The 26,328-nt window shown below is 27.4% G+C and overlaps 5 protein-coding genes across 5 annotated transcripts; 4 read left to right on the top strand and 1 right to left on the bottom strand.

Moving 5' to 3' along the window:
- Positions 1 to 6,395: 6,395 nt before the first annotated feature.
- On the top strand, positions 6,396 to 6,714 carry OCT59_015688 (uncharacterized protein; the record flags this gene model as incomplete). Its single annotated transcript, XM_066140202.1, has 2 exons — positions 6,396 to 6,534; positions 6,629 to 6,714. 2 exons carry the CDS (start codon positions 6,396 to 6,398, stop codon positions 6,712 to 6,714), a joined length of 225 nt encoding a protein of 74 aa, XP_066003005.1.
- A 4,171-nt stretch (positions 6,715 to 10,885) lies between these two features.
- OCT59_015687 (uncharacterized protein) lies at positions 10,886 to 11,344 on the bottom strand (the record flags this gene model as incomplete). Its single annotated transcript, XM_066140201.1, has 1 exon — positions 10,886 to 11,344. The coding sequence occupies one exon, from the start codon at positions 11,342 to 11,344 to the stop codon at positions 10,886 to 10,888; it is 459 nt and encodes a 152-aa protein (XP_066003004.1).
- Positions 11,345 to 11,825: 481 nt separating this feature from the next.
- On the top strand, positions 11,826 to 12,260 carry OCT59_015686 (uncharacterized protein; the record flags this gene model as incomplete). Its single annotated transcript, XM_066140198.1, has 1 exon — positions 11,826 to 12,260. The coding sequence occupies one exon, from the start codon at positions 11,826 to 11,828 to the stop codon at positions 12,258 to 12,260; it is 435 nt and encodes a 144-aa protein (XP_066003003.1).
- A 1,905-nt stretch (positions 12,261 to 14,165) lies between these two features.
- On the top strand, positions 14,166 to 15,436 carry OCT59_015685 (uncharacterized protein; the record flags this gene model as incomplete). Its single annotated transcript, XM_066140197.1, has 3 exons — positions 14,166 to 14,271; positions 14,873 to 15,043; positions 15,218 to 15,436. 3 exons carry the CDS (start codon positions 14,166 to 14,168, stop codon positions 15,241 to 15,243), a joined length of 303 nt encoding a protein of 100 aa, XP_066003002.1. The 3' UTR covers positions 15,244 to 15,436.
- Positions 15,437 to 20,094: 4,658 nt separating this feature from the next.
- OCT59_015684 (uncharacterized protein) lies at positions 20,095 to 25,159 on the top strand (the record flags this gene model as incomplete). The annotated part of the gene is made up of 14 exons (XM_066140196.1): positions 20,095 to 20,377; positions 20,431 to 20,818; positions 20,948 to 20,964; positions 21,038 to 21,167; positions 21,248 to 21,629; positions 21,710 to 22,412; positions 22,537 to 22,848; positions 22,913 to 23,041; positions 23,129 to 23,615; positions 23,670 to 23,979; positions 24,051 to 24,075; positions 24,158 to 24,257; positions 24,341 to 24,646; positions 24,724 to 25,159. The coding sequence occupies 14 exons, from the start codon at positions 20,095 to 20,097 to the stop codon at positions 25,157 to 25,159; spliced, it is 4,008 nt and encodes a 1,335-aa protein (XP_066003001.1).
- Positions 25,160 to 26,328: the final 1,169 nt, after the last annotated feature.

Raw genomic sequence — 26,328 nt, 5'->3', positions numbered from 1 at the left:
CCGAAAACAAGGTGCCACAAAGGTAATAAAATTATCCTTGATTCTAGAAGATTCATTTTCGAACTTTTCATCTTGTAATACTTGGTGTTATATAAAGCTCTTATATTTATAAAAATATTATTATCCCTTAAGAGAAAATATATAATAATGTATCTTATTTTCAGACATCAAATCTGACGAATAGGAATGTGATTCCATTCAATCAAAGTTAGGGATTGGGAATCGATTCAATCGAAAATCGAAACCTGAGAATCGATTTAAGGAATCGATTAATCGTTTTCTCAGTAATTTTACAAAAAAAAAAATCATTCTTTAAACATTTTCGTAATGCAACGCTTTCGATGATCCCGACGGCATAAAATTTTAGGTGGATTTTAATTAAAATAACTAAAATAACTAAAATAATCTTTTATTGTAAAAATTTGAAAATTTTGATTAAAAAAGTAAAATGATTTTATTTTTTGCACTGAATAAAAAACCCTGAAATTTTATTAACTAAAAGCAATTATTATATAAAAAGTCAAAATTTGTTGTCAAAAAAAATATGTATAAAACAATGCAGTAGACATTTTTGGCCCGCATTATAGAATTATATTTAATTCTGCCCAAAAGATGATCGCCCCTGAACTCGAAATTATCAATTAATAAAAAATTTTTTTTTTTTTTGATTAACTGTTAATTAAACATTAGCCACAATTAACTTTGATTGGATGATGTTTGATTAAATTCTCAATTGTTTAATTGTCCAATATCCAATTATTATTGGTCAAAAAAGCCATCACAATTGTTGAATTTTTTCGATTTTTTTTTGTTAATTCTGAGATTTTTTTTTCATTGTGACGTGGTTATAGACGTGGTTATAGACGTGGTTATAGAAACAGCAAGATTATATTTGCTGCGTCAAAATATAAAAAATTCGATTTATTGGGATTCGATTTTTAGGTTCGATTAATCGATTCTATTAGATACGATTCGATTTTTGATTAAATCGATTTTAGTCGTATATATACAGTATATATATATATATATATATATATAATCGATTCCAATCCTTACATCAAAGATCTTTTGAAAATATTGTATCAAGAACCATGTAGTACATGTGGTGCTGAATTTGATACTGTTACCACCGATTTTTAACGTTTGGTTAGGTAGTAACAGAAAGATAATTAAGGATCGGTTAATAATCGCAAGATAATATGACGTTAAATATCAAGTGATGAAGTAAAATTAGTAAATCGGATAATGTGTGCGCAAATAATGAGCAATCAGTAAATGAAAAATGAAGTAATTATATATTAATCTGTTTATAATCGTAATTAAATTGTGTATAGACATTTAAACGATACTGTATGTAACAAAAGGTCAATAAAAGATAATAAACACTTTAACGAAATAAACGAATTGTAAACAAATTGGCAGGGTTTATTAATTAACAAGTACAATACAATATTACCTGCCTCTATTGGCGCTCGATATATATTTCTATCGTAAAATAAAAACTACACTTTTTCACACCGCTCCCCAAAACCTCCACCATCGGTCCTTTTTATATCGTTAAAAATCTGGTACTAATTTGCTTATCGAACAAATTTACCATCCGGCCAATCTCGCCTGTGACGATTGGTCGTATTTGTCTATTAAGCCACCTTTAATTCAGCCACTTTCCCATCGCTAAGCTTCCGATTTTATCTAATCATTAAATAACTAAAAATATCTCTAACATAACTAAAAATAAACTAATAATATAAATATATATAAAAACACGACCTTCCATTGTAGCGACCTTGTTTTTTCAATAAACATCTCTAGTCTTTACATATAATCCAAATTGACTGTTTTAATGTTATTGGTCAGATCAAAATTAATCATATTATTTTAAAGTATTATGATTCTGGATAATTGAATATGGTGTTTAATATATGTGTAGACTATATTCAATAAGCAATATTAAGAGTAAATATTATAAATGCATTACTATTGTAAAATAATTCATTTATTGCAAGTTATATCAGTAATAATATGTTGCTAATTTGTCTTGATGTATCCCCTATCGATACTGCAATGCTGAGTATTCTAAAAACCGATTAACTTTATGATCCACCAGAGCAATCAACTTGTAGGATTGTGTCACTATGATGTGCTTAAATGATGGCAGGAATGAACCGATTTAAAAAAACGGGTTTACTTAATTTTACTAAATATAATTTTATTTTGAAATGCGGGATAATTCCTTCATATTAATACCTTAATATCCCGCTTTATAAATATTTTAATTTCTTTATAAAATGAAATATCTATTTCACACCGCACCACAGTTTGCTCTTCCCGGTCCTTTTCTAATGACTCCTCCTTCAGCGGTGGTTCATTCTTCTCGCACTTTTGTCGTCATGCTGAGAACATATATGCTAAAAACTATGATCCACCAGAACAATCAACTTGTAGGATTGTGTCATATGTTGTGCTTAAATTATGGCAGGAATGAACTGATTTAAAAAAACGGGTTTACTTAATTTTACTAAATATAATTTATTTTGAAATGCGGGATAATTCCTTCATATTAATACCTTAATGTCCCGCTTTATATATATTTTAATTTATAAAATGAAATATTTTTTTTTTCTATTTCACACCGCACCACAGTTCGCTCTTCCCGGTCCTCTTCTCCTGACTCCTCCTCCAGCGCTGGTTCATTCTTCTCGCACTTTTGTCGTCATGCTGAGAGCATATATGCTAAAAACTATGATCCACCAGAGCAATCAACTTGTAGGGTTGTGTCATATGTTGTGCTTAAATGATGGCAGGAATGAACCGATTTAAAAAAACGGGTTTACTTAATTTTACTAAATATAATTTTATTTTGAAATGCGGGATAATTCTTTCCTATTAATACCGTAATATCCCGCTTTATAAATATTTTAATTTCTTTTTATAAAAACGAAATATTTTTTTTTTCTATTTCACACCGCACCACAAGTTCGCTCTTCCTCCATTCTTCTCGCACTTTCAACATAACAATCCTTTGTCGTCATACGTTAGGATATTGATCAGAGTGGATTTTGGATGGACAAAATTTCGGATTTTCTGTTTAGAACGGTTCGGGGTTTTAGTACTCTTTGGGTTTAGGTTGGGGATCTTATATAGTTTTTGGATTGGCAGTTTACTTTGTAATTTATTTTTCTTTTTCACTGTATTGTTGACTAGCTTATGTTTTCATTTTATTGTAATACGATTTTGAGAATTATTTAATAAAATTTAGCGTAAAGCTGCTGTTAAATGATGGCAGGAAGGGTTGTATTTGTATCAATTTAGGTATCACAGTTGTCAAGTGATCAATCAATGATAGATCGTTTCACGAACTAAACTAATCGAATTATCAAACAAATAATGTTAAACCCGTAATCGTTTAATAACATACAATTAAGGTGAAAAACATGAAATTCAAACATGGCTTAGTTATTTCAAAGTAGGGCTATGTATGGCTTATGAAAATCAGTGGTATTACTACTTTCATAAGCCACTAATGAGTCAGCCCTCAAGATTTATTATTATGTTTTTTTTTCGATCGATAAAAAAAAAGATCGGTTTGTATATTATCAAAGCTGGATTTGTCAGCGAAAACTTAGTGAAAATTTTATATATGGATAATAATAATTTTTATATTATTATAAGTCAAACACTGCCTCAGTTTATTAATAATAGGGGAAAGTGGCTTTGTGAAAGGAGGCTATGTTAATCATACGGAAAAGCCCTGCTTACATCACTTACAATTGAAATTTATATTGGAGTAATCTCTCTTACATTAAATGATCATATTCACCGATCAAAATTTCCCGATAGTCTATGAAAAATCTAAAAAATTATTTTATTGTTAATAATTAGTGTGGCTGCTATAATGTGGCTTTTTCAATTTTTCGCTTTCTCTACGTGTCTTCTCGCTTTCAAAAAGAGAGAATTAAATGAATTAAAATTAAATTTTTTTCATCGCCTCAATATAAATAAAGATCATTATAAGCGTGAAATAAAGGAAGCCACATTAATTAAGAAAATTTCATTACAATAGAACTATTGAGAGATGTTGCATCGCCACGTTTATCTTTTTTATATTTAAAATTGAATACTTTGTTTGGTTTTTCTTTTTCAACATTCTTCATATAACGGAAAATATCTACAAATAAACGATATCTTTTACTTTCGACAATTAATTTGACAATAATTTTCTTTGATAATGAATAAACAAATTAACTTATTTCTATCTATCGTATTATTTTTATATTTAATCGTGATGGTGAATGCATCACCAGATCCTTATTGGGATGGAGAACCATTTGATTCGCCGACGCCGAAATAATATTGTAATTATTATTGGAACATTTTATAACTTTATTGTCACTATTTTTTTGAATTATTTTTGATTTTACAAGTTTTTTTCAAATTTGTAGAGAATTTTGATGTATTTAAGTTGATAAATACTATCGCAGTTATATATTTTGACAACCATGGTAAGTAAACTTTTTTTTTTTTTTCAAGAGAATTTATATGTGTGTATGGGCCAATACAATTTATTATTATCTTTTTTATTTTTGTTTATCAGAAATTTGGTTTTCATTTGGGCCCGCCTAATCAAATAATGATTAGAATCTTTAAAGTCGTTTGCATTCGCGTATATAAATTTATCATATTTTATATATGATTCTTTTATTATGCGATCTTTTTTTTTTCTTTTTGTTTTCTTTTTTTTTTATTGAGATTTGGATTTTGGACAATTATTAACATATATATTAACATATTATCACTTTAACACGCTTATACTTACTTTTTTTTCTTTTTTTTTCTTTTTCATAAAAAAACATTTTAACCCTTATATAATCAATCGATACGCATGCAATCTCAAAACATTTTTGGGCATTTAATTCATTATTTATCATTATCATCATCATGCCGCATTTTTTTTTCCTATTCTTTTTTTTTTTTTTTTTTCGTTGATTCGGTATACCTTTTTTTTGATGGGTTGATTTTTTATGCATTTCTCACTTTCTTATATATATATATACATATATCAGATATATAATATATATTTGTTGTTTTTGCAAAATCACAACTTAAAAAAAACATGTAAGGGGAACATAATAAAACTTATTTATAGATTCTTTATATATTAGTATTTATATTATAAATTAGAATAAATAACGTTATAACTAAGAAAATAAAGAGAGATGCATTTAATTTAAAAAAAAAATTATCTTTTTTTTGTCAATGTCATAATAAGTCATTGCATCATTGTATTATACGTTAAAAAAAATTGCATATAGTGGAGAATTATTGTTGAATTTCTTCTAAAGATATGAATGAAATGCAACGCTTTTTACGCTTAACAAACATAATCATTGTTTTGGATGAAATTATTGTAATATAAAAATTGCATTTACTATGTCATTTTTTTATAAATTATTCAGATTTATTATGGAAATACGTTGAAAGATATATACATACAGTATGCCAGTATGCCATGCAACAATTATAATGGGTCATCACCAGCCGGACTTTTGCTGAACATTCCAAGGGTTATACATTAAAGTTTTGTGATTAAAAGTACAAGTCCTCAGACGTGAGATACTGTACATCAAATTCATCCAAAAATTTTATCAAACCGCAACTCAAGCAAGAATTACGCGAAGAGAAAAGGTATTTTTGGTATTACAAAGACCCATATATAGTTATTACAAAGAATTGGATCTCATCGTATTTAAAAAGTACAAGCAATTTTTTTTTTAAAAAAAATTCACACCTTTAGTAGACAGGAGCATTGATAACTCTAGCACCTTTATCAATAATCTTAATTGAACTAGTTTGAGATACGTCAAGTTCGACGTTTTAATTAAAAAAAAATGGGAGTTTAATTTTTTTTAATTATAAGTCGTCAAGTTCGACATTTTAATTAAGGGACTCAATAGAAAAAATTTATTAATTACGATTTACTTCCGAAAATAGGGTCTTCTAAAGCGGATTTACCTAGTAATTTACTTTTACTCGCGTATATTTACAATCGTCTCTTTCGAAGAAATACAAAAAATGCTTTTCAATGGAGACAATACCATAATGCTAATATATTTTTTCGATTTTATGGAACTTAATAAATGTGCGGGAACAAGTAATTTATTCTCGAAACTTCCCACATGTACTCCATGTATTAATAATAAAAAAGTGATCCAGGGGGGTATCCGTTGAATTGATTCTAAAAAAAATGAGACCTTTAAATATTTCTTATAAAAATTATTTATTCATAAATAATATAACCCATTAAGTCCGAAAAACTATATACTTCTATGTAAAGGTCTCACCATCTCGTGACGATGTACAATAACACTTTGACTTAATTACGTCATATCGGTCATATGAATAAAAAGTTACTCGCGCGAAAAAAATTGCAAATAAAAATTCCTTATAGTAGATGTATAAATCAACAATTCGGTAAATGCAAAAACGAACAAATAATACTTGATTTCGAATCGTTGGAATTTGAGTTTAAAAAATGTAAAATTAAAATTTTAATTCAGATACTGATGGTTTTTTTATAAAATATTATAATATTAGTAATTCCTTTATTTCAACCTCATTTAAAAAATAGACAAGGTTGGAAAACTTCAGTTACAAACGAAGAAGAAATTCTTAAAAAATCGTAAATATTGGCAATCTGGAATTACGTGCATATAATGTAAGTATTCCACTTGAAATATCATCGTTTTATACGATATTTACTATTGGAAACTTGTGATGAAGAAACTTTATATAAAGCTATAAAAAATTAGAATATATGCTTACCGAATATTATAATAATCTGGAAAACAATATATAAACTGACAGTTAATATAAATAATATATATATTTTTTTTAACAGAATTAATAAATTATAGAACCCAATCAATCCACTATACGTTTATTAACGTTTATCTCTCCCGAGTCCCGACGATCCGCCTCCTTTCGAGAACAACAGTTTAAATATTTTCTTCATCTTTTATTATTAAATATTTATTTTATACAAATTTTTTTACATAAAAAGGTGATCTAAATGGGTGACAAAGCAATAAAGCTTTATCAGTACCGGAAAACGTTATTGTACTGGAAGGGTGGTATCATTAAAATTATGAAAAACATTGACCATCATTAAAAGTATATTAAACAGGGAGAGAATCTATCTTCGAATATCTTATCTTCTATTTTCTAATAAAAAAATAAAATTGTTAGCCAATTATTGACTAACAACTTTTAATAGTCCTAACTCCCAAAAAGAATGGTTTATACTCGATCCCAGATTTAACATTATATAACCGCTTACAGTGGTCATAATATAAATCATTTATTTACGTACATACTGTACATTAAAACATGTAATGTAGATGTATCTCCTCGTTAGAGTACGTATATCCAAGAAATTTAAACAGTTTGTTTTTTTAGTGGTAAACGAAATACTTTATTAGTTTAATAATAAAGAACATTAAAATTAAAGTACAAATTATAACAATTTACTTTACCAAGCTGTAGCGGTTTTCATTTGCTACGTAATTAATTGAAAGGGCTAATCTAAATTGCGAAACAAATAAAGTATCTTCTATCGTTCACTAAATTTTAAATTTAATTTGTTAAAAGTCTCAACCCTATTACTTGAAAAACTAGACGAAGAATTACTATCATTCTCTATTCCTGGTAAGTCTTCCGCCACGTCAAAAAATTGTTATTCTTCTTTCGAAGGCGTACTAGTGACTTGCTTTTGTAAATTTGTTTTCCGCTTCAAATGATAGAATTTACCATCTCTCTCAAGTACTGGATGATCTTGAGCGACTAACGCCTCCTGCTTTAACTTCAGGTGGTTCCCTCAAGCTCCTGCATTCCGCTTTTAATCGCTCTACCTCATCATCACGTGCGACTATAGTTTTTTCGATGTAGGATATAGTAACTCGTCTTGATTTTTAAGCTGTAAACCTGCTTCTAACTTATCATTGGTAGTTGATTCGTATATTGCTTTTATGAGATCATTTCATTATTAAAGTATATCAAAATATAATTTATTTTGAACACTAATAATTTTTGCAAAATGACCACCTATTAACATACTCTCTATTCAGCATAAACTCATTATCTTTATTACATTTTCTTCCAGCTTCTTAACCGCTTGCCATACATGTCTTTTCTTAATTAAACTATCAAAGATCCTTAAAGAAAATTTACATGAATTCCGTGTTACTACTATATTTGCCCCACCGTTTATGTATAAATCATCCTGTTATTTGTGAGACGTAATTTTGTTTTCACGGTTCTGTATTTAAATTTTAAAACTCTCTATATAACCAACTTGTTGAGGACATCATCCGTCCAATACCATACGTGATTTTTTGTAAAAATGTTTTTCCAGATATTCTGCGTCTGACGTTGTACGTATTCCGGGAAATCAATAATTTTACTTCTTTTTTATGATTTTTATGTATTTTTTTTTTACGTCTTCTTGCTTTTGTAACCGGAGACTTTTTTCCATTATTGTCTAACTTACTCGTGTCTTCTTCCATAGTATTCCTTCTTTTTAATCTACCAAATAACGACTTATTTTCTTCATCTTTCTCCTCGATTATTTGTTCTTTTTCCTTCTTTTTAACCTACCAAATAACGACTTATTTTCTTCATCTTTCTCCTCGACTAATTTTTCTTCATCTTTCTCCTTGATTATTTGTTCTTTAGCTGTTACTTCAATTCCCTTTTCTCGTAAATGATCTAACTCACGTGATTCCATTTTATGTTGCCATTTGTCGAGAAGTTTATTAAAGCTATTTTACTACTAATATTCCATTATTCTATCTGTTAAATTTGCGACAACAAGCTTTATTCCTCGTGGAAGGTTTCTACACAGCCCAGTATTCTAACTATCATTTCCTTCTCAAAAACATTTCTTGACGAACTCCAAAAAAACCGGTGTTTTTGTTCTGAAACCAATAAAACTTGTATAAAAAAAATTCTTAAAGGCTTCATTTAACTCTTGCCTGTCTGTTTTAGCGTTTGAAGTCATTGTTTTCAACTTTTGTTATCGTTAAAATATATTTTCCTTCTGCTAAAAAATTTGGTCAGAGTATTGATAAGAAAGAGTGAACACCCCAGCTTGTAAAAAAATAAATTGTACAATTAATTCAAGAATACGCACCCAACTCACGGATTTATATAAATAAATAAAATTACGTTTCATATCTACTTTCTAAAAGAAATTTAAATTTTGTTAGAATAACCTAAGTTGAATTCATCGTAAAATCAACAGATGATATACATACCCATAATTTTTTTATTTTTCACATTTCCTTACCATCCTCCCCGAATATGAAGCACAAACATACATCCTCTAGAATGACTTGTAAAAGATGTTGAACTTGATTCTATCGCTATATTGTCGTTTTCTTCTTTTTTCTTTTCGTTAGGTTGGACATTTGATTGACTTGATTGATTTGATTACATTTGATCTTTATAAACAATTGAAAGTTAACAAAGGAAGAAATAATAATAAACTTGAACGAGTGTATAACAACTCGTCATGCAAGTCCAAGAAAGTAAAATAAAAGTTAAATAGGTTATCTCTAAAGGAAATAAACCTACCTTGGTTTCTTCTCCATTGCTCCTGTCTGATTGTATGCTTCATTCTTCTATTAAAACTATATCTCTTATTTTTATTTCGGTTGTTTTTGTTACGTTCACAAGGCATTTTTAATTTTAAAGAAGAACAGAATTTACGAATTTACAGTTACAACAAGAAGACTTTTTATTCAAAAAAAAAAATATCGTGAGAAAATTTATTGATACTGATCATGAGGTAGGAATTTGGCGCAGTACAACGATGATAATCAGGGGTGCAGAACTGCAGATCTGCATCACGAGAAGTTACCAACAAAGGAAATTGATACTTCATTATCCAAAGAATCGATACAGGTGATTACAAAGCAATTGGTATCAGCTGTTAATATACCTGTTATGGACGGGAAAGGATGCTTTCTTGTGCGTAAGAAAAGGGTTGGTGGTAAGGTTAGACGAAGGAGGAGTGAGGAAAAGCTTTGAAATCCCTGTAAAAAGTCGATCCGTTTTTTCTTCCGTAAAAGGCTCATATTTCCGGAATTAATAACCTTATATCACGGAATTTATCGAATTATTTACGCTTTTCGTGAACGGATCCGGAAAAGGCTCATTTTTACGGAGTTTTTACAGAAATAACGGATAAAATTTTTTATAGGGAATCAAGACTCAGTTTGACTTAAAGAATAATTAATCGAAGTTATTAGCAGAAATAAAGAGCATAGTATGCTTGTTAACACTGAAAATGAATGGCCCGTATGTATCAAAATGCATTTTAAGCTGGTATCATTACGCAAAAAGTTTCGAAAAAAGAGTTGATGACGTCTTATTTGTAAGAATAATAAAAGTGCGAATGACTTCATGTTGATGATGAAATCTGAACGGAGAAATTATATAGAATTTTAAAACATTTATCGTTTCAAAATATGATAAAAAAAAATGTTATTGAAACTTAACTTTTATATTAGTTTCAATTAGTTTCATAGTTTTTTAGATACGTGTACCATGACGTCATACAAATGTACTCCTTGATTCCATGATCAATAAAAATATCCTGAATCTTAATAAATTATTATATCGTATATAGATTTTCTCACGGATATTTTTTTTTTTGAATAAAAAGTCTTTTGTCGTAACTGTAAATTAAAAATGCCTTGCGAACGTAACAAAAACAACCGAAATAAAAATAAAAGATACAGTTTCAATAGAAGAATAAAGTATAAAATTAGGCAAGAACAATGGAGAAGAAACCAAGGTAGGTTTATTTCCTTCGGAGATAACCTATTTAACTTTTCTTGGACTTGTTTGACGAGTTGTTATTCACTCGTTCAAGTCCTTTATTTTTTACTTTCTTGGACTTGTTTGACGAGTTGTTATTCACTCGTTCAAGTCCTTTGTTTTTTACTTTCTTGGACTTGTTTGACGAGTTGTTATTCACTCGTTCAAGTCCTTTGTTTTTTACTTTCTTGGACTTGTTTGACGAGTTGTTATTCACTCGTTCAAGTCCTTTATTTTTTACTTTCTTGGACTTGTTTGACGAGTTGTTATTCACTCGTTCAAGTCCTTTATTTTTTACTTTCTTGGACTTGTTTGACGAGTTGTTATTCACTCGTTCAAGTCCTTTATTTTTTACTTTCTTGGACTTGTTTGACGAGTTGTTATTCACTCGTTCAAGTCCTTTATTTTTTACTTTCTTGGACTTGTTTGACGAGTTGTTATTCACTCGTTCAAGTCTTTTACTCATTTTTTATTTTATTTTTATTATTATTTCTTTCTTTGTTAATTTTCAATTGTTTATAAAGATCAAATGCAATCAAATCAACCAAATCAATCAAGTCAGTCAAATGCCCACCAACCTAACGAAAAGAAAAAATAAGAAAATTCAACATCTTTTACAAATTTTTCTAGACTCTAGAGGATGTATGCTTTGTAACTATAGTTACATAATCATATAAAAAAATTTATTTAAAATATACTCTTCATTATTTTTATCATGCAAATTATACGAATTTACATTTTAATTTTCTTTTTAATTTGGTTAATGGTTAATAAAAATTAAATATCGTCGTGATCATTGCATAAAATGTTAAACGTTTAAAGCATGTTTTGTTTCACAAGGTTCATAATTTTAAAATATTCGTTAGAGGTTCAGTTTTGTATGTTTGTATTGTGTGCAAGTTAATACGACTGCTTTGGGTAGAAGCCCCCGTAGAACAATCAACTGGATGCCATTAAGAAGACTTGAGATTTCAGTGAAATCGGCAGAATTATTTAATGAAGTTATAAGAAGTTTAAAATTAGAAGAGCGTAGGTTGTTTGTCATTAAAAAATGTATTGCCGATTGCAATGGATATCCAAGGACCCTAGAGAAATTTTATCAAGTTTTTATTAGCAACAAAGAAGCTAGGAAAATTCACAATTACAGTTATCTTATCACAATCTTGGCAAATCATATTCGAGAATGGTATAAGGATATATCCTTTCACATAATTAAATTAGCTTTACTAGGAAAATCAATAAAATTGAGCCATATTATAATTACTAATGATGGAAAAAAAAGTGTTTCTACCCTCATTTCTTCTGGAGTTTACATTAATTCGCTTACTAAAAAAAGTGAAGCTGATTATGTCATTCCCACTTCCCACCTTATCGGCAGTTAGCCTCCAATGTTTTTGTTTAAAACAATAAAGATGATGGTGACGCGCTAACTGCAACTGATTCTTCTTTTCCCTGGAGCCTCTCCGCCTCTAAGAAAAAAATATCAAAAAATATCGTGCAAAAGATTCTATAATTATCAATTTGAAGAAGTTAAAAATTGGTGTGATTGATTACAAGAGAATGATAAATGAGAAATATATGTATATATATATATATATTCAAGTATAAAATAGATTTAGGTATTACTAAATTACGTAAAGAATTAGAAGTAAAAATAATTCGATTAGTTTGGAATTTTAGTTCCTGAAGATCAATAAATTTAGTTTTAAATTTTATTATAAATTAGATCAAAAAATAATTTATATATAACTCCGAAAAATGATAATATAACTTTCTAATATTAGAAGAAGATAGTAGAAGAAGAAACTATTTAATTTGATACTCATAATATACGTATAAATGAATAATTGAGCTTCATTTAATTTATTTTATATTGCATTATTTAATATAATTTATTGTTAATTAAAAATACATATAGTATTATATTATTAATTTATAAATAAATTGATTAATCTTTCGTTTATCTTTCTTTAATAATAAATTACTTACGTATTATATATAAATTGTTTATTATTAAGTGTTGACCTTTAATTATACGAATGTATGAATGAGTGGTTGGGAAAAAGTATATAATAACCAATATAGTATTCAATTATTCTGATATTTCCGATTAGGATTTAGTTTACCTTCTTTTAATTAACTTTACTTACAGAAATAATGAGCAACATTATTTAATATAGAAAAGGGAAACTCATCTCACTATTCTGTAACACTTTAACAATTTGATCGTAGCAAGAAATTGATTGTCCGGAGCGTTAGCGAAGGACTTTCTACTGTACTGCATTAAACGATTTTGTGTTAACCCATGCAATTTTCATTCCTTCCATCCACTGACGTCACCTCACACATTAGCCCTTGCTTTTTCCTTTAGTTATTATATAACTCCTTTTTTTGTATTTCGTAATCATTTTTTTGATAAAAATGATAATGAATAAATAAACGCGGTGGACTTTAACGGTTTCCGTTTTCCTAGTATAATTCAAAGATCAAGATATTATGATAACCAGCGAATACTGAATACCTATATCGCTTTCAATGAAAGTTTTGACATCGAGCTCTTTCAACTCATTGCATTTTCCGATGATAAAAGTATAAAAACACCGAGCGCCACCCTAAAACTTAAAAAAAATGTGTAATTAGAAATATTAAATTGTTGATCTTAAGGAGCACATTGCTTGTTATTGCGATTTACATTCCTTTTACTCCATATCCTCCCATTCCTATGGGTCATACTTTCAGGTACTGACTGGTTGAAACATGTATAAACGATAGTATATAATACTATACTGTCAGGTATTTTGAAACTACTTAACTTTTATTATTATTAATAATTTTAAATTCGTATTATAATTATAATACAATAAACGCCAAGTTTTTTAACGCAAAACAAGTGCATGTGAACAGTACAAAAAAGATGCGTATTTACATAATATTTTTTTTAAAATTTATTATAACAAATAGTGATCTATTATTTTTTAGTAAGATTATACGCGTATGACGTATCGTGTATTCAATGTACAAAATGTACCAAATGTGAAAATAGATATAAATATTATGAGTCATATTATTATATCTGATGTCAATCAATTTTAGAAGATTATTTAACTTCGGACTTAATAGTTTCTGTTGTTACTGTTACACCCCTTGATTATCATCATTAGTCATTACGTATACTGCGCCAAATTCCCACCTCATGATAAGATCTAATTAGATTTTCTCACGGTATTTTTTTTTTGAATAAAAAGTAACTGAAAATTCGTAAATTCTCTTCTTCTTTAAAATTAAAAATGCCTTGTGAACGTAACAAAAATAACCAAAATAAAAATAAGAGATACAGTTTCAATAGAAGAATGAAGTATGCAATTAGACAGGAGCAATGGAGAAGAAACAAAGGTAGGTTTATTTCCTTTGGAGATAACCTATTTAACTTTTGGACTTGTTTGATGAGTTGTTATTCACTCGTTCAAGTCCTTTGTTTTTTACTTTCTTGGACTTGTTTGACGAGTTGTTATTCACTCGTTCAAGTCCTTTATTTTTTACTTTCTTGGACTTGTTTGACGAGTTGTTATTCACTCGTTCAAGTCCTTTATTTTTTACTTTCTTGGACTTGTTTGACGAGTTGTTATTCACTCGTTCAAGTCCTTTATTTTTTACTTTCTTGGACTTGTTTGACGAGTTGTTATTCACTCGTTCAAGTCCTTTGTTTTTTACTTTCTTGGACTTGTTTGACGAGTTGTTATTCACTCGTTCAAGTCCTTTGTTTTTTACTTTCTTGGACTTGTTTGACGAGTTGTTATTCACTCGTTCAAGTCCTTTATTTTTTACTTTCTTGGACTTGTTTGACGAGTTGTTATTCACTCGTTCAAGTCCTTTATTTTTTACTTTCTTGGACTTGTTTGACGAGTTGTTATTCACTCGTTCAAGTCCTTTACTCGTTTTTTATTTTATTTTTATTATTATTTCTTTCTTTGTTAACTTTCAATTGTTTATAAAGATCAAATGCAATCAAATGAGCCAAATCAATCAAATCAATCAACTCAACCTAACAAAGAAGAACCAAGTTCAACATCTCGTTCTAAAAGATGTATGTTTTGTGCTTCATATTCGGGGAGGATAGTAAGAAGATGTGAAAAATGTAAAAAAGAAGCTTATAAAAAAAATATGGGTATGTATAGCAAATCATCTGTTGATTTTACGATGATAGCTTTATCATTTTATTGAAGGTCCATGATTTTCATTTCACTTTGTATCATGTTGATCTTGTATCTTGTACTCTCCTCTAATGTTGTGAACGATGTACTTAGGTTATTATTCTAACAAAATTTTAATTTTCTTTCAGAAAGTAGATATGAAACGTTATTTTAATTTATAATTTATATAATTCCATCAGAGGTGAGCATATTCTTGAATTATTTTAAATTTCTTTTTAAATATACAATTTATTTCGTTATATATGTATTAATCCAGTTTTATCCTTATTATAAAATGTATGTCAATATAACTATAATTACACAATCATATAATAAAATTATTTATCATTATCTTTATCATGCAAATTATACGAATTTACATTGTAATTTTCTTTTAATTTTCGTTTTATGATTAATAAAAAATAAATATTGCTGTGATCATTGTATAAAATGTTAAACAATTAAAGCGTGTTTTGTTTCACAAGGTTCATAATTTTAATCTATTTGTTAGAGGTTCAGTTTTGTATATTTGACAAGTTAATATGACTGCTTCAGCAACTGGATGCCATTAAGAAGACTCGAGATTTCAGTGAAATCAGCAGAATTATTTAATGAAGTTATAAGAAGTTTAATAGGTTGTTTGTCATTAAAAAACGTATTGCCGTTTGCCGATTGCAATGGACATCCAAGGATCCTAGAGAAATTTTATCAAGATTTTATTAGCAACAAAGAAGCCAGGAAAATTCACAATTACAGTTCTCTTATTACAATCTTGGCAAATCATATTCGAGAATGGTATATAGCTTTACTAGGAAAATCAATAAAATTGAGCCATACTATAAATACTAATGGTGAAAAAAAAAGTGTTTCTACCCTCATTTCTTCCAAAGTTTACATTAATTCGCTTACTAAAAAAAGTGAAGCTGAATATGTCATTCCCACCTTATCGGCAGTTAGCCTACAATGTTTTTGTTTATAATAATAAAGATGATGGTGACACGCTAACTGCAACTGATAGTACCTACTTATGATGAAGTAATGGATGAAAACCCGTTTGAAAGATTCCATGCAAACTGGGAATTACTCTACAGTATGCTTCTTGAAAATGGAAAGGTGATAAGTCTTTGTAAAATTTATGGCTTATCTGACAAAGGCCAAGAAAAAATTGAGATATACATTTATACATTTATCTAAAAATCTAAACAAATTGGATAATTTCCATGTTTTAAGGCTATAAATTCCGTAAATATGATACAGTATAAATCTTTTATATAGGGCATCTCATTACTTTGTATTTCGTTGAAAAAACTAAAAAATTTACTTGTCATTGAATGAAAGAAGAAAAATAGAAAATTTTCCCTCTAAACCAATCATTTCACTGAAATTATTAGAAATATGCAAAAATTCACTATAAATTTTCGCATCTTTGAAGTCATCATCCACGTCTCATTCTAATCCTAAAAATATAATATCACTCGAACAATAGGTTATAAATAGTAATTGGAATACGTCAAATTCTGATAATGGTAATTTTCACATACAATGTCATCGAAAAACTTTATGTAATATATCGAAGTTCTGATTTACCAAAAAACGATATTAGTAATTTACGTGAAAGGTATGAAGTTATTTCATTTTAATTAATTAAAATTTATAGCTATGATGAAGTTATTAATTTTTCAAGATAATTTTTTAAATGATAAATCAAAATAGGGAACGATTTCCTGAAAAAATTTTTATTACGAAAAGAGTAAATTTCCTTTTCTAAAAATTAATTTTAAAGAAATATATTATGACAAATCTTCATTTTTAACATATAATGATAATATTAAAATGATAATTAAAGATTTTATTAATGTAGTGTGAGCGATAATACTGATTAAAAGAGTTAAAGATTTAATTGAAGAAATTGAAGATATGAAAATTGATTGAATCGTATATTAGATAAAATTTGACTTGTTTAATTTTTTAATATTTAATTATTAAAATAGATTGATTATACTTAATAGTAGTTTCATGCTGGCTTCTATCCAGATTTTATTTATTTATTTATTTATTTTTTGGAGTCGTTAAAAACCGTGATATTCACGTGACTTTGAAAATTTGTACTTTATTGTGCATAATTAGTGAATTAACTATGACAATTTTATAAAAATTATCATAAAAAAAAATTTTAAATTTTAAATTTTATTTTTTATTTTTATTACTTAAAGTGAACAAAGTTACAGCAATTCCCGCAACTGTAAACCAAATCGCGATCAGACCTTGCGGAACCGAGGCGATGCCACCTCGTTAGAAAAGTTTGTCAAAGAAGCGCGGACGCGAGTCATGGACATACGCCCTTTTTCCTCAGATTAATAAAGCATTACAAAGTAAGGAAAAGGCAGCGCACCAAGAAAACGAAAAAAAAGGAAAAAACTGGGACTAGGAATATGACCAAATAAAAGGGGGAATAAAAAAAAGCGGAAGCTAAAAAAAAACCCCAAGGACGCTGAAAGAAAAAGAAAAAACTGCTCCCTTCTAAAAAAAATTTAAATAATATTCATTGAGACCTAAAACACTTTATGAATATTCATAGCTATTGTGACCATATAAATTTTATTTAACTTTTTGTTTTATCAAAGCACACTTACTTTCTAATAACACGCTATACAGATTTAGCGAAATGATTTTTTCTGTCTATTTTTACGTTGAATAATGCAAATGTAGATTTTACAACTTATTATTTAGTCAAGTGATAGTTTATCAGGTGGCAACAGAAATTATGAAATCCGCCAATAGAGATATTTAATACAATAGTTTCGGCAGGCGGATCACGGAAATTAGGCTGACATTATACCAGTGTTTACCAGTGTTAGAGTGTTAGCTGTTATTCATAAATTCCTAATGTTGATCGTTTCTGCCAAAATTAACCGTAATTCGGAAATATTCGAATTTTTTTAACCGAATTCTATTGGGTTAAAAATAAAAACTTTTACGAAAATATTTTTATTCAAATACTAAAATTTGTTTTTAAATACAGCCAATACAGTATAAAAGTGTAAATGACTGATAACATTAATCATACTGTTACACAATGTATCGAAATTTTTACATAGTAAAAAAAAAGAAAAATAAATAGAACGAAGCAGTTAATCTTATTCATATTTTTGTACTACATTTCATATAAAAAAACCAGTCTAATCTTTAATAGCTGCGATGACATAAAATTTCGAATCAGGGGTCATAATAAAAAGGATTATGCGATTTACTGCACGAAAGTTTTTGACTATTAATTTTTTTATTTAAAAATCTAATTAGTAAAACTGTAAAAGTGGGATATTATAAATCAGATTACAAGCATGCATATGCAACAAAAATATTCATCCGAATGAAATTAATTTTTTTTCACGAAGAAGCAGGAAATTTTATTAATGTCTTTTTTTTTTTGTAAATCTTCGATGAAATGATAATCAGTAGTTAAAAGATCAGAATAAATACATATAATAGTTATTGCGTCAGTCACAAAAAAATATCAATTATTTATCAGTCCGTCAAAATCAGTAGACTGACCAATAGTGTTAGATATTATATGATATAAATTATTAAATATTTATTTGGTTCTATTGAAAAATCGAAGAAATTATGTTGGTAATTAAGAAAATTCATAAATTTATTTATTTTGTTGTTATTATAATCTATTTATAATTATGCATTTCGATCGGCAATGTATCACATGATTGTCGATTATTTTGTTGTGATTCGATCATCACAATTTATAATTAATCGGAATCTTTGATATCTACAGTAATACAAAATCCCAAATCAGAAGTCACAATAAAAAAAAATTTTAGTAATTAATAATGTAATCCACTGGTGTCACTCATGATTACCTTTATACTAATTTTTAAAAATTGCAAGTGATTAGCTGAGTTTATAAAAATTGCCTAAACAATTTTGGCGAAAATAATAAAAACTAAAAAAAAACTTCTGCACAAATTCTTCTAAATGGATGCGAAGAATTTTTTTTTAAAAAAAAAAGAAAAAGAAAAAAGAAAAAATTTATGAAAACAGTACAAGGAACAAGCATTCGCTCAAAAAATTCGTCCTATCATCGGAACATTATGTAAGTAATAAATTTGAAGGTTATGTATTTTAGAAACAAATCTTTTAATTATTCTGTTTTATTTCTTTTATTTCATGATTTTTTTTTTGTTCATCAAATATCATCATTGTTACAATAACGATAATTGATTTGTAAAAAAAGAACAATAAAATATTTTTCTGCTTCTTAGTACAAGAGGAATTTTTTTTCCGCGTCGTTCATATGAAAATCAAAGGGCACATACCAAATTCTATTTATAACAATAATGATTTGTCATGTTAAACCAATTTTGATTTTTCAAAAGAAAAATAATAAATTATAATTTCGTTCTGATGTTAATCATCAACGTGCACAGTTTACATATGGGCCGATTTGACGCATACCAATAGTAACCGCCAGGCAGCATTACATAATTCTGGCCTTGAAGAGATGCGTAGGCGATTCTCTTGTTACCTATTTATTATATTTATATTGCTCGGAGTCCTTCCGTGTTTGCAGTAGATTTTTTTTTAAATAAATTGAGCACTTTCACGAATTTTACTTTCTTCACCTCTTCTTGAGTTAAAATACAGTTATATTTTTTAAGCATAAAGACGAAATAAACATAAATTATGAAAAAGACGATATTACTACGAATAAGGAAGTTTATCAAATTGAACTTTGTCTAGATGGAAGATTTGCTGCTACATTCGATACAGGTAAAAAAAACACATGAATTTTATTAGTAGTAAACAATTATTCGACTTAAACATATATCGATAAGTTTTTTTATCTTTTTTTTTCTTTAAAAAAAAATTAAATAGTAAACCTTCGGATCAAAATATTGCAGAATACTGATTATCTTCCATTCATGTTCAATAAGAAAAAGAATTTCAGAAATGAAAATGAATTTGAAGAATCCGTAAAAAATTGATAAAACAATCGCTTATTTTAAAATAAAAGATGATTTTAGTATTGACAAGCTCTACGACCATGACTCTCCTCCATTTTGATGGCAACAACGTTGGCTTTTCAGACAATGATGAAAATGGAACAAAAAAACCTAATTTTAGATGGTCTTTTGATATATCAAATATGCACAAGAATAATGACAAATATTTTATTTTTGTCGCCGTATCCCGCATAAACATTGATGAGGATATGAAAGGAAACGATGAGCAGAAAAAGGATGATAATGGAAAATCCGATTATGAAAGAGAACAATTTAGCAAAAAGATATTTAAATGTCCTCCACCACCTAACGTAAATATACCACCATCTGATGAACATGAAATATAGTGGATATACCACCACCTAACGAATATATTACCGAAATTGGTAACACAACAGATGAAAGTAAAAAAGGAATCGCTATTTATCGTATTGAATTAAATAAATGTCAAAAAGAAAAGAATGAAAATGGAGAGGATGTAAATGAAGAGAAGGAAAATGAGGAAAATGAAAAAGAAAATTATGTTCTTAGCGCTGTGACATGTTATTCTTATAACAAAAGTTCAGGAATATGTAAATTCATTGAAGCTTCAAATGATGATGATTCAAGTAAAGATAATTCAAGTGAATACAATTCACATAATTCTGAACTAAGAAGATTTATAATATTGAATTTCCGTGGAATATATAATATTAAATTTAATGATGATTTTGATTTTTTGAACTTGAATGAAAAGTTTGAATCCATAAAATATTAGATTTGTATTAGATAATTGGCTCACATTTGCTGAATTTGCTGATTGTACGAATAGACTTCTTTCGTGTATTTACGATAAATATTTTTGGTTACACGATATAAAGATAGCGTGCAATCGCTTGAAGGTAATTGTAATTGCTTATTTATCTCGTCATAATAATGTTGAATATATTTATAATATGATATAATATTTTTTAGTTTATGATCTGGCAAAAATGGAACATGAAATTGGTGCAAGACTTGTTGAAAATATCGTAAATGAATATAATGATTATTTTTTTTCAGTTAGTAGGTTGCAACTTTGCTTTACTCAAGTTAATATTGTTAAGTAAGTTGTTATGTTAAAAGTTATTAATAATAATTTTTGATTCGTGCGTAATTTCACATCATTAATTTTAAATTTATTAGATTATTTCATATAGAAAATGGCTTGCAAATCGCATCAAAAAAATTTGAAGAACTAGAAAGAATTTACTTGTTGGAATTTATTGATAGCGATGAAAAATTACTTATAATAGGTGTAGGCCGAAAAGACAAAGGTCTAAAAAAAGGCAAAGATCAAAAAGGCGAGGGTCTAATAGTAGGAGAAGATCTGGAAGAAGGCAAAGATCAAGTGCTGAAGTTTATAATTTGGGATCTGTACAATACCGGCAAACATGAATTAGTGGAATTAGACGACTTTCCAATTACTAAAACTAATATAGAAGATATTTACTCTCGTTTAGCCATAACTTCAGGAAATATTTTACAAATCAATGATGATGGGAAAGTTTCATCAGTCCTTAAAAAAGTTGAAAAAGAAATCAATAAGAAAAAATTAGATAAAACTGCAGTTCTAAAAGTTCCAAATTTAAAAAAAATTTTTGGAAGTTAAATGAAAAAGAAGATAAAAATCATACTATACATTACGATGAAAAAGTAAATTTCAAGCAAATAGTTAATGACAGAGAACCATGGTTACCGGGTGGTAGTGAAAGGACTTCTTATTGTCTTTATTATAATGAAGAAGGAACAAAAACAGAAACTTTACAGCTTATTGTTGGTAGATCAACTGTTCAAATTTGGCATCAAATAAATGATGATAGTGAAAACAAAGATGAGCTTCCTAACAAAGGGGAAGCATTTCTTGAATATATATGGTCAAATCGTATTCCGGTAAAACAAGAAGGAAATATAACGAGATTAAGAATTGAAAAGTTTGAATATGGACCAAATTATGGATCAAAAAGTAAAGAATATGATTTTTATTTAAAGGTTTATTGGTTTGAAAGAAATGATAGTTCAAAACCGGATGAACATACAAAAATGACAGAGCACGAAATAATAAAGAAAGAAAACGATGAAATAAATGAAATAAAAGAAATAAAAGAAATAGAAGATAAGATAAAAAATATTAATGAAAACAAAAACATAGACGAAGCGGAAAAAGAGAAAAAAAGACAAGAAATAATAAATAATTGTGTAAATGTAAAAATACGAGAAAAAGTGATTCAAGGAAAAGATGTTATTAAAAAATCTCATGTAGCAAGACACGCTTGCAAAGCATTAGAACATACAAGAAAACGTTATAAAAGTAAAAGCGATGCGGATAATTATAAAGTAAGTTAAACATGAAAGAATTTAATTAAAGTTTCTTTATTTATTTTTTTTTTTGGAAATAATATTATTAACACTCATTAACGCTTCTTATTAATAAGTATCTAACTATATCGAACATATAATCTGGAGATTTGCTAAATATGAACCAGAAAATTTCAGATTATTAGATATTCGATATAATCTTATGAAAAGTTTAATACTGGCTGATTGTGATCGTTTAATAAAATTTATATTATTTGGATATGAAGAAACCGCCAAAGATAAAATTGATTACAGACATGTACCAAGTAATAAATCATGGCCAGGAAAAAAGTTTTTAAAGGATGATGATTTTAACTTTGGCGGCAAAAGAGATCATAAGCTAAAAATCCCAGAAAATAATATGGAACTAGCAATTTATTATTGTAGAGGTAAATCTAACTTCAGGATGCAATATTATTGATTATAATCAAAATAACATTATTTTATTTTTAGGTCGTGAGCTTAAAGATGCGATTAAAGTTGCTTATCTTTTGGAATATTACTCTAGAAATCCTACGAATTGTGTGGGTTGGATGTGTACCGTTTCTAAGGCAATTCCTTTATTATTTAAATATAATTATGGTTCGTTTTTCTTTTTTAATTTTTTTAATTTTAATTTTATTTTCATCCAAAATTTGTGAAATTTATTTTTTTTTACATGAAACTTAGACGATTTTGCCAGAAAGTTATTAATCAGATGTTTTGCAGAGGATCATCTCTCGGGTCAAGATCCTGACGAAATTATTCCAAAAGGTTACCTAGAAAATTACAACAGTGACATCAAATTTAGAGCTCTGATACCTTTAGTTAAGTTGAAGTCTGATGAATCTGCTAAACTTAAGTGGTATTTAATAAATAAACTCAAAGGATATAGAAACTTTGAAAAATCACCATTAGCTTTACGAATTGTTCCATTTCCTGGTTTTACTATAAATAGCATTAAAAAGAACGAAAAAAAGCTTAACTTATTTGAAAAATTTTTAAGTCCCCTTTCGTCTATACTTATACCAAAACCGCGTCAAATCAAACAAAGTGAAATGAATAAGTTGAGTCCTTTTTCTAGGATGATACTTTATGAGAATAATGGTGATGTTTATGACAATCCAGCAATTGAAGCAGTTATCAATTTTCGTTGGCAAAAGACAAAATATTACTTGTATTTTCTCTGCCTTCGTTTTCTGATTTTTGGCATTTGTTTTATGTGAGTTAGTTTGGCATATTTGGATCGTGGTTTTATTGTAAATGGATATTTTTTATTAGTTTTGATTATTGTATTCTATTATTTGGCAATTTATCTGTTTATTATTGAAGTGAAACAGTTTAGTTATCGTGGACCTAAAAAATATATTCTTGACTTACTTAACACTGTTGATATGATTTCTATTATACTTCCTGTAACGGTAATGTCGATGATGCTTAATGATTTTCAACTTTCTAATGGTTTTGGAATTATTGAAGAACCTGATTCTAAATTAGTTGTAGAGATATCATTCTCAATTTTCTTAATTTGGATTCAATTTGTAAGTTTTTATTTATAAAAGAATACTTTTTTTCCATGTAAAGTTAATTAAACAATTTATTAATTTTTTAGATTTTATTTCTCCGTATAAAATCAGGTAAAAAGAATACTTTTTATTTGTAAATAAATATATACACAACGAATTATTAATTATTATATTATTTTCCATTATACATCAGATATTGGAATTTATATTTATTACGTTGTAATTATTTTCCAAGCCATAATTCCATTTCTTTGGTTTATGTTTTTTGTGATACTTGCATTTGCACACACAATGTATTTAAATATTTTTTTATTATTTTCTAATTTATTTAGATTTCTTATGATTAATTTTTTCTTATTTATATATATATATATAGGTTTATTCTACTTAGAGATCCTAATAAAAACATAACAATTAAAAATTCTACATATAGTGGAAGTGCTACAAATTCATTAACAAATGAGACACTTAATATTACGCTTAAATCTGATTTTGATCCTAAATCTAGTGATGATAATCCATTTTCAACTTTTTATACAGCAATGGAAGCCGCATATTTTTGGATTAGTGGTGATTGGGTTCAAAGAGATAATTTTGATTATTGGGCTGTTGACTTATTTACCTTGATTGCTAGTATATTCCTTGTAATCATTTTACAAAATATCTTGATTGCTTTTATGAAGTAAGTATTTTTAACGAACTTAATAACATTCTAGCTTATTTAAAATTTTTTTTTATTTATTCGTTTGCTTTATTTAGTGGCGTATATGTGACAGCGGGAACTAGAGGCAAACAAAAATTATTAAGATTTCAAGCAAATTGTATAGCAGATTATGAAGCATTACATCATTTTTCGGAGCCTGAACCTGAACCAAAACATATATATTACTTTAGTCTAGCTAAAAATTTTGAAGAATGGTGTAATACAAGAAAAGATGAACAAGGTGCTATTTATAAAGCTTTTGAAGAATTTACGACAAGCGGTATTTTTAAAGAACTTGATTATGACAAATATTCATTTTTAACATATGATAATAATGTTAAAATGATAATTGAAGATTTTATTAAATCAGTGAATGATAATACTGAGGAGTTGATTAAAAGAGTTATAGATAAAAATTCGATTGAAGAAATTAATGATGTGAAAATTGATTTTGATCGTAAATTAGAAAAATTGAAGAAACAATTTTTGTAAATTTGATTTGTATATTATTTTAAAATTTTTACCATTTTTTTAATATAATTATTTATTAATTATTTATTATTCGGAATTGTTTAGGTCATTAGTTATTTTATTTTATTTTATTTTATTTTTTTTTGACTTTTTTTTTGGGTCGTGTTATTCACGTGACTTTGAATATTCGCATTTTTAATATGTTTATAGAAACGAAATTTAATATTCAGTCATAGAAAATGGAAATAAATTTACCCAATAGTTTAAATCTAATATTTGTGTAAACATTTGAAATTAGATATTATAGCATTGTTAATGAAAAAGGAATTAGAATTACTAAGTCAATAATAAAGCAAACCCAATTATATTAAATTATATAAAATTCTGTTAGAGCTTTATTTTTGTGATAGTACTGTACGTATATAAAAAGTTTCAGTTAAAATAAACTATTTGGTTTATATATATATATAAGTTTAATTTATATGTTTTTCAGTTATTGAATTTTTTCGATATCACGATCAAATAATTTATAAATTTAACTATATTGGAAGACTTGCGAAAAAAAGTTTATACATTATAAATAACTATCCTGCTTTTTAACATTTGCTTAAGTATATCTACTAGAATCGAAAACTAGTTATCCGACTAAAATGAAAGCAAATTATTAGAGTTGCACCAAGTTAGCTGATCAACCTGATCAACTGTTTGGAAAAAAAAAATTTTTAAAAAAAATATTTTTTGCCATTAAATGAAAGAGAATATTGAATAGAGAAATTTTATTGTAAATTTTATCATCTTATGAGAAGAAGGTAAAAACTTACCACAAACTTAACCTGCCAAAGAAATAAATTTGAACATGTTAATTTAGTCCGAAATGTTAGTTCTGTGGATGTTCGTCCGGTACGTAATGTCATAACGATAACCTTTGGTTTCCGTTTCCTGATATTACAGTATTTTTGTTACAAAATATTGTATAAAGCGCAGTAAGAACATTAAAATACAATAAATACGATCATTAGCAATATTGATAATATTTGTTATGGGATCTCATCTTTATACAATAATTTCAGTATTTTTTTATATATAAAAAATTGATATGAAAGAATATGAAATCAATTTTCTTTTCTTTTTATTTTGTTATAAATTTTGATAATGCCAGTCAGAATTTTATTTCCTATTATAGTAACCGA

This window comes from Rhizophagus irregularis, chromosome 23 (genome assembly GCF_026210795.1).
Source record: "Rhizophagus irregularis chromosome 23, complete sequence".
Classification (NCBI taxonomy): domain Eukaryota; kingdom Fungi; phylum Glomeromycota; class Glomeromycetes; order Glomerales; family Glomeraceae; genus Rhizophagus; species Rhizophagus irregularis.
Note: the sequence above shows the minus strand (reverse complement) of the source record. Positions and strands in the feature narration are given on the sequence as shown.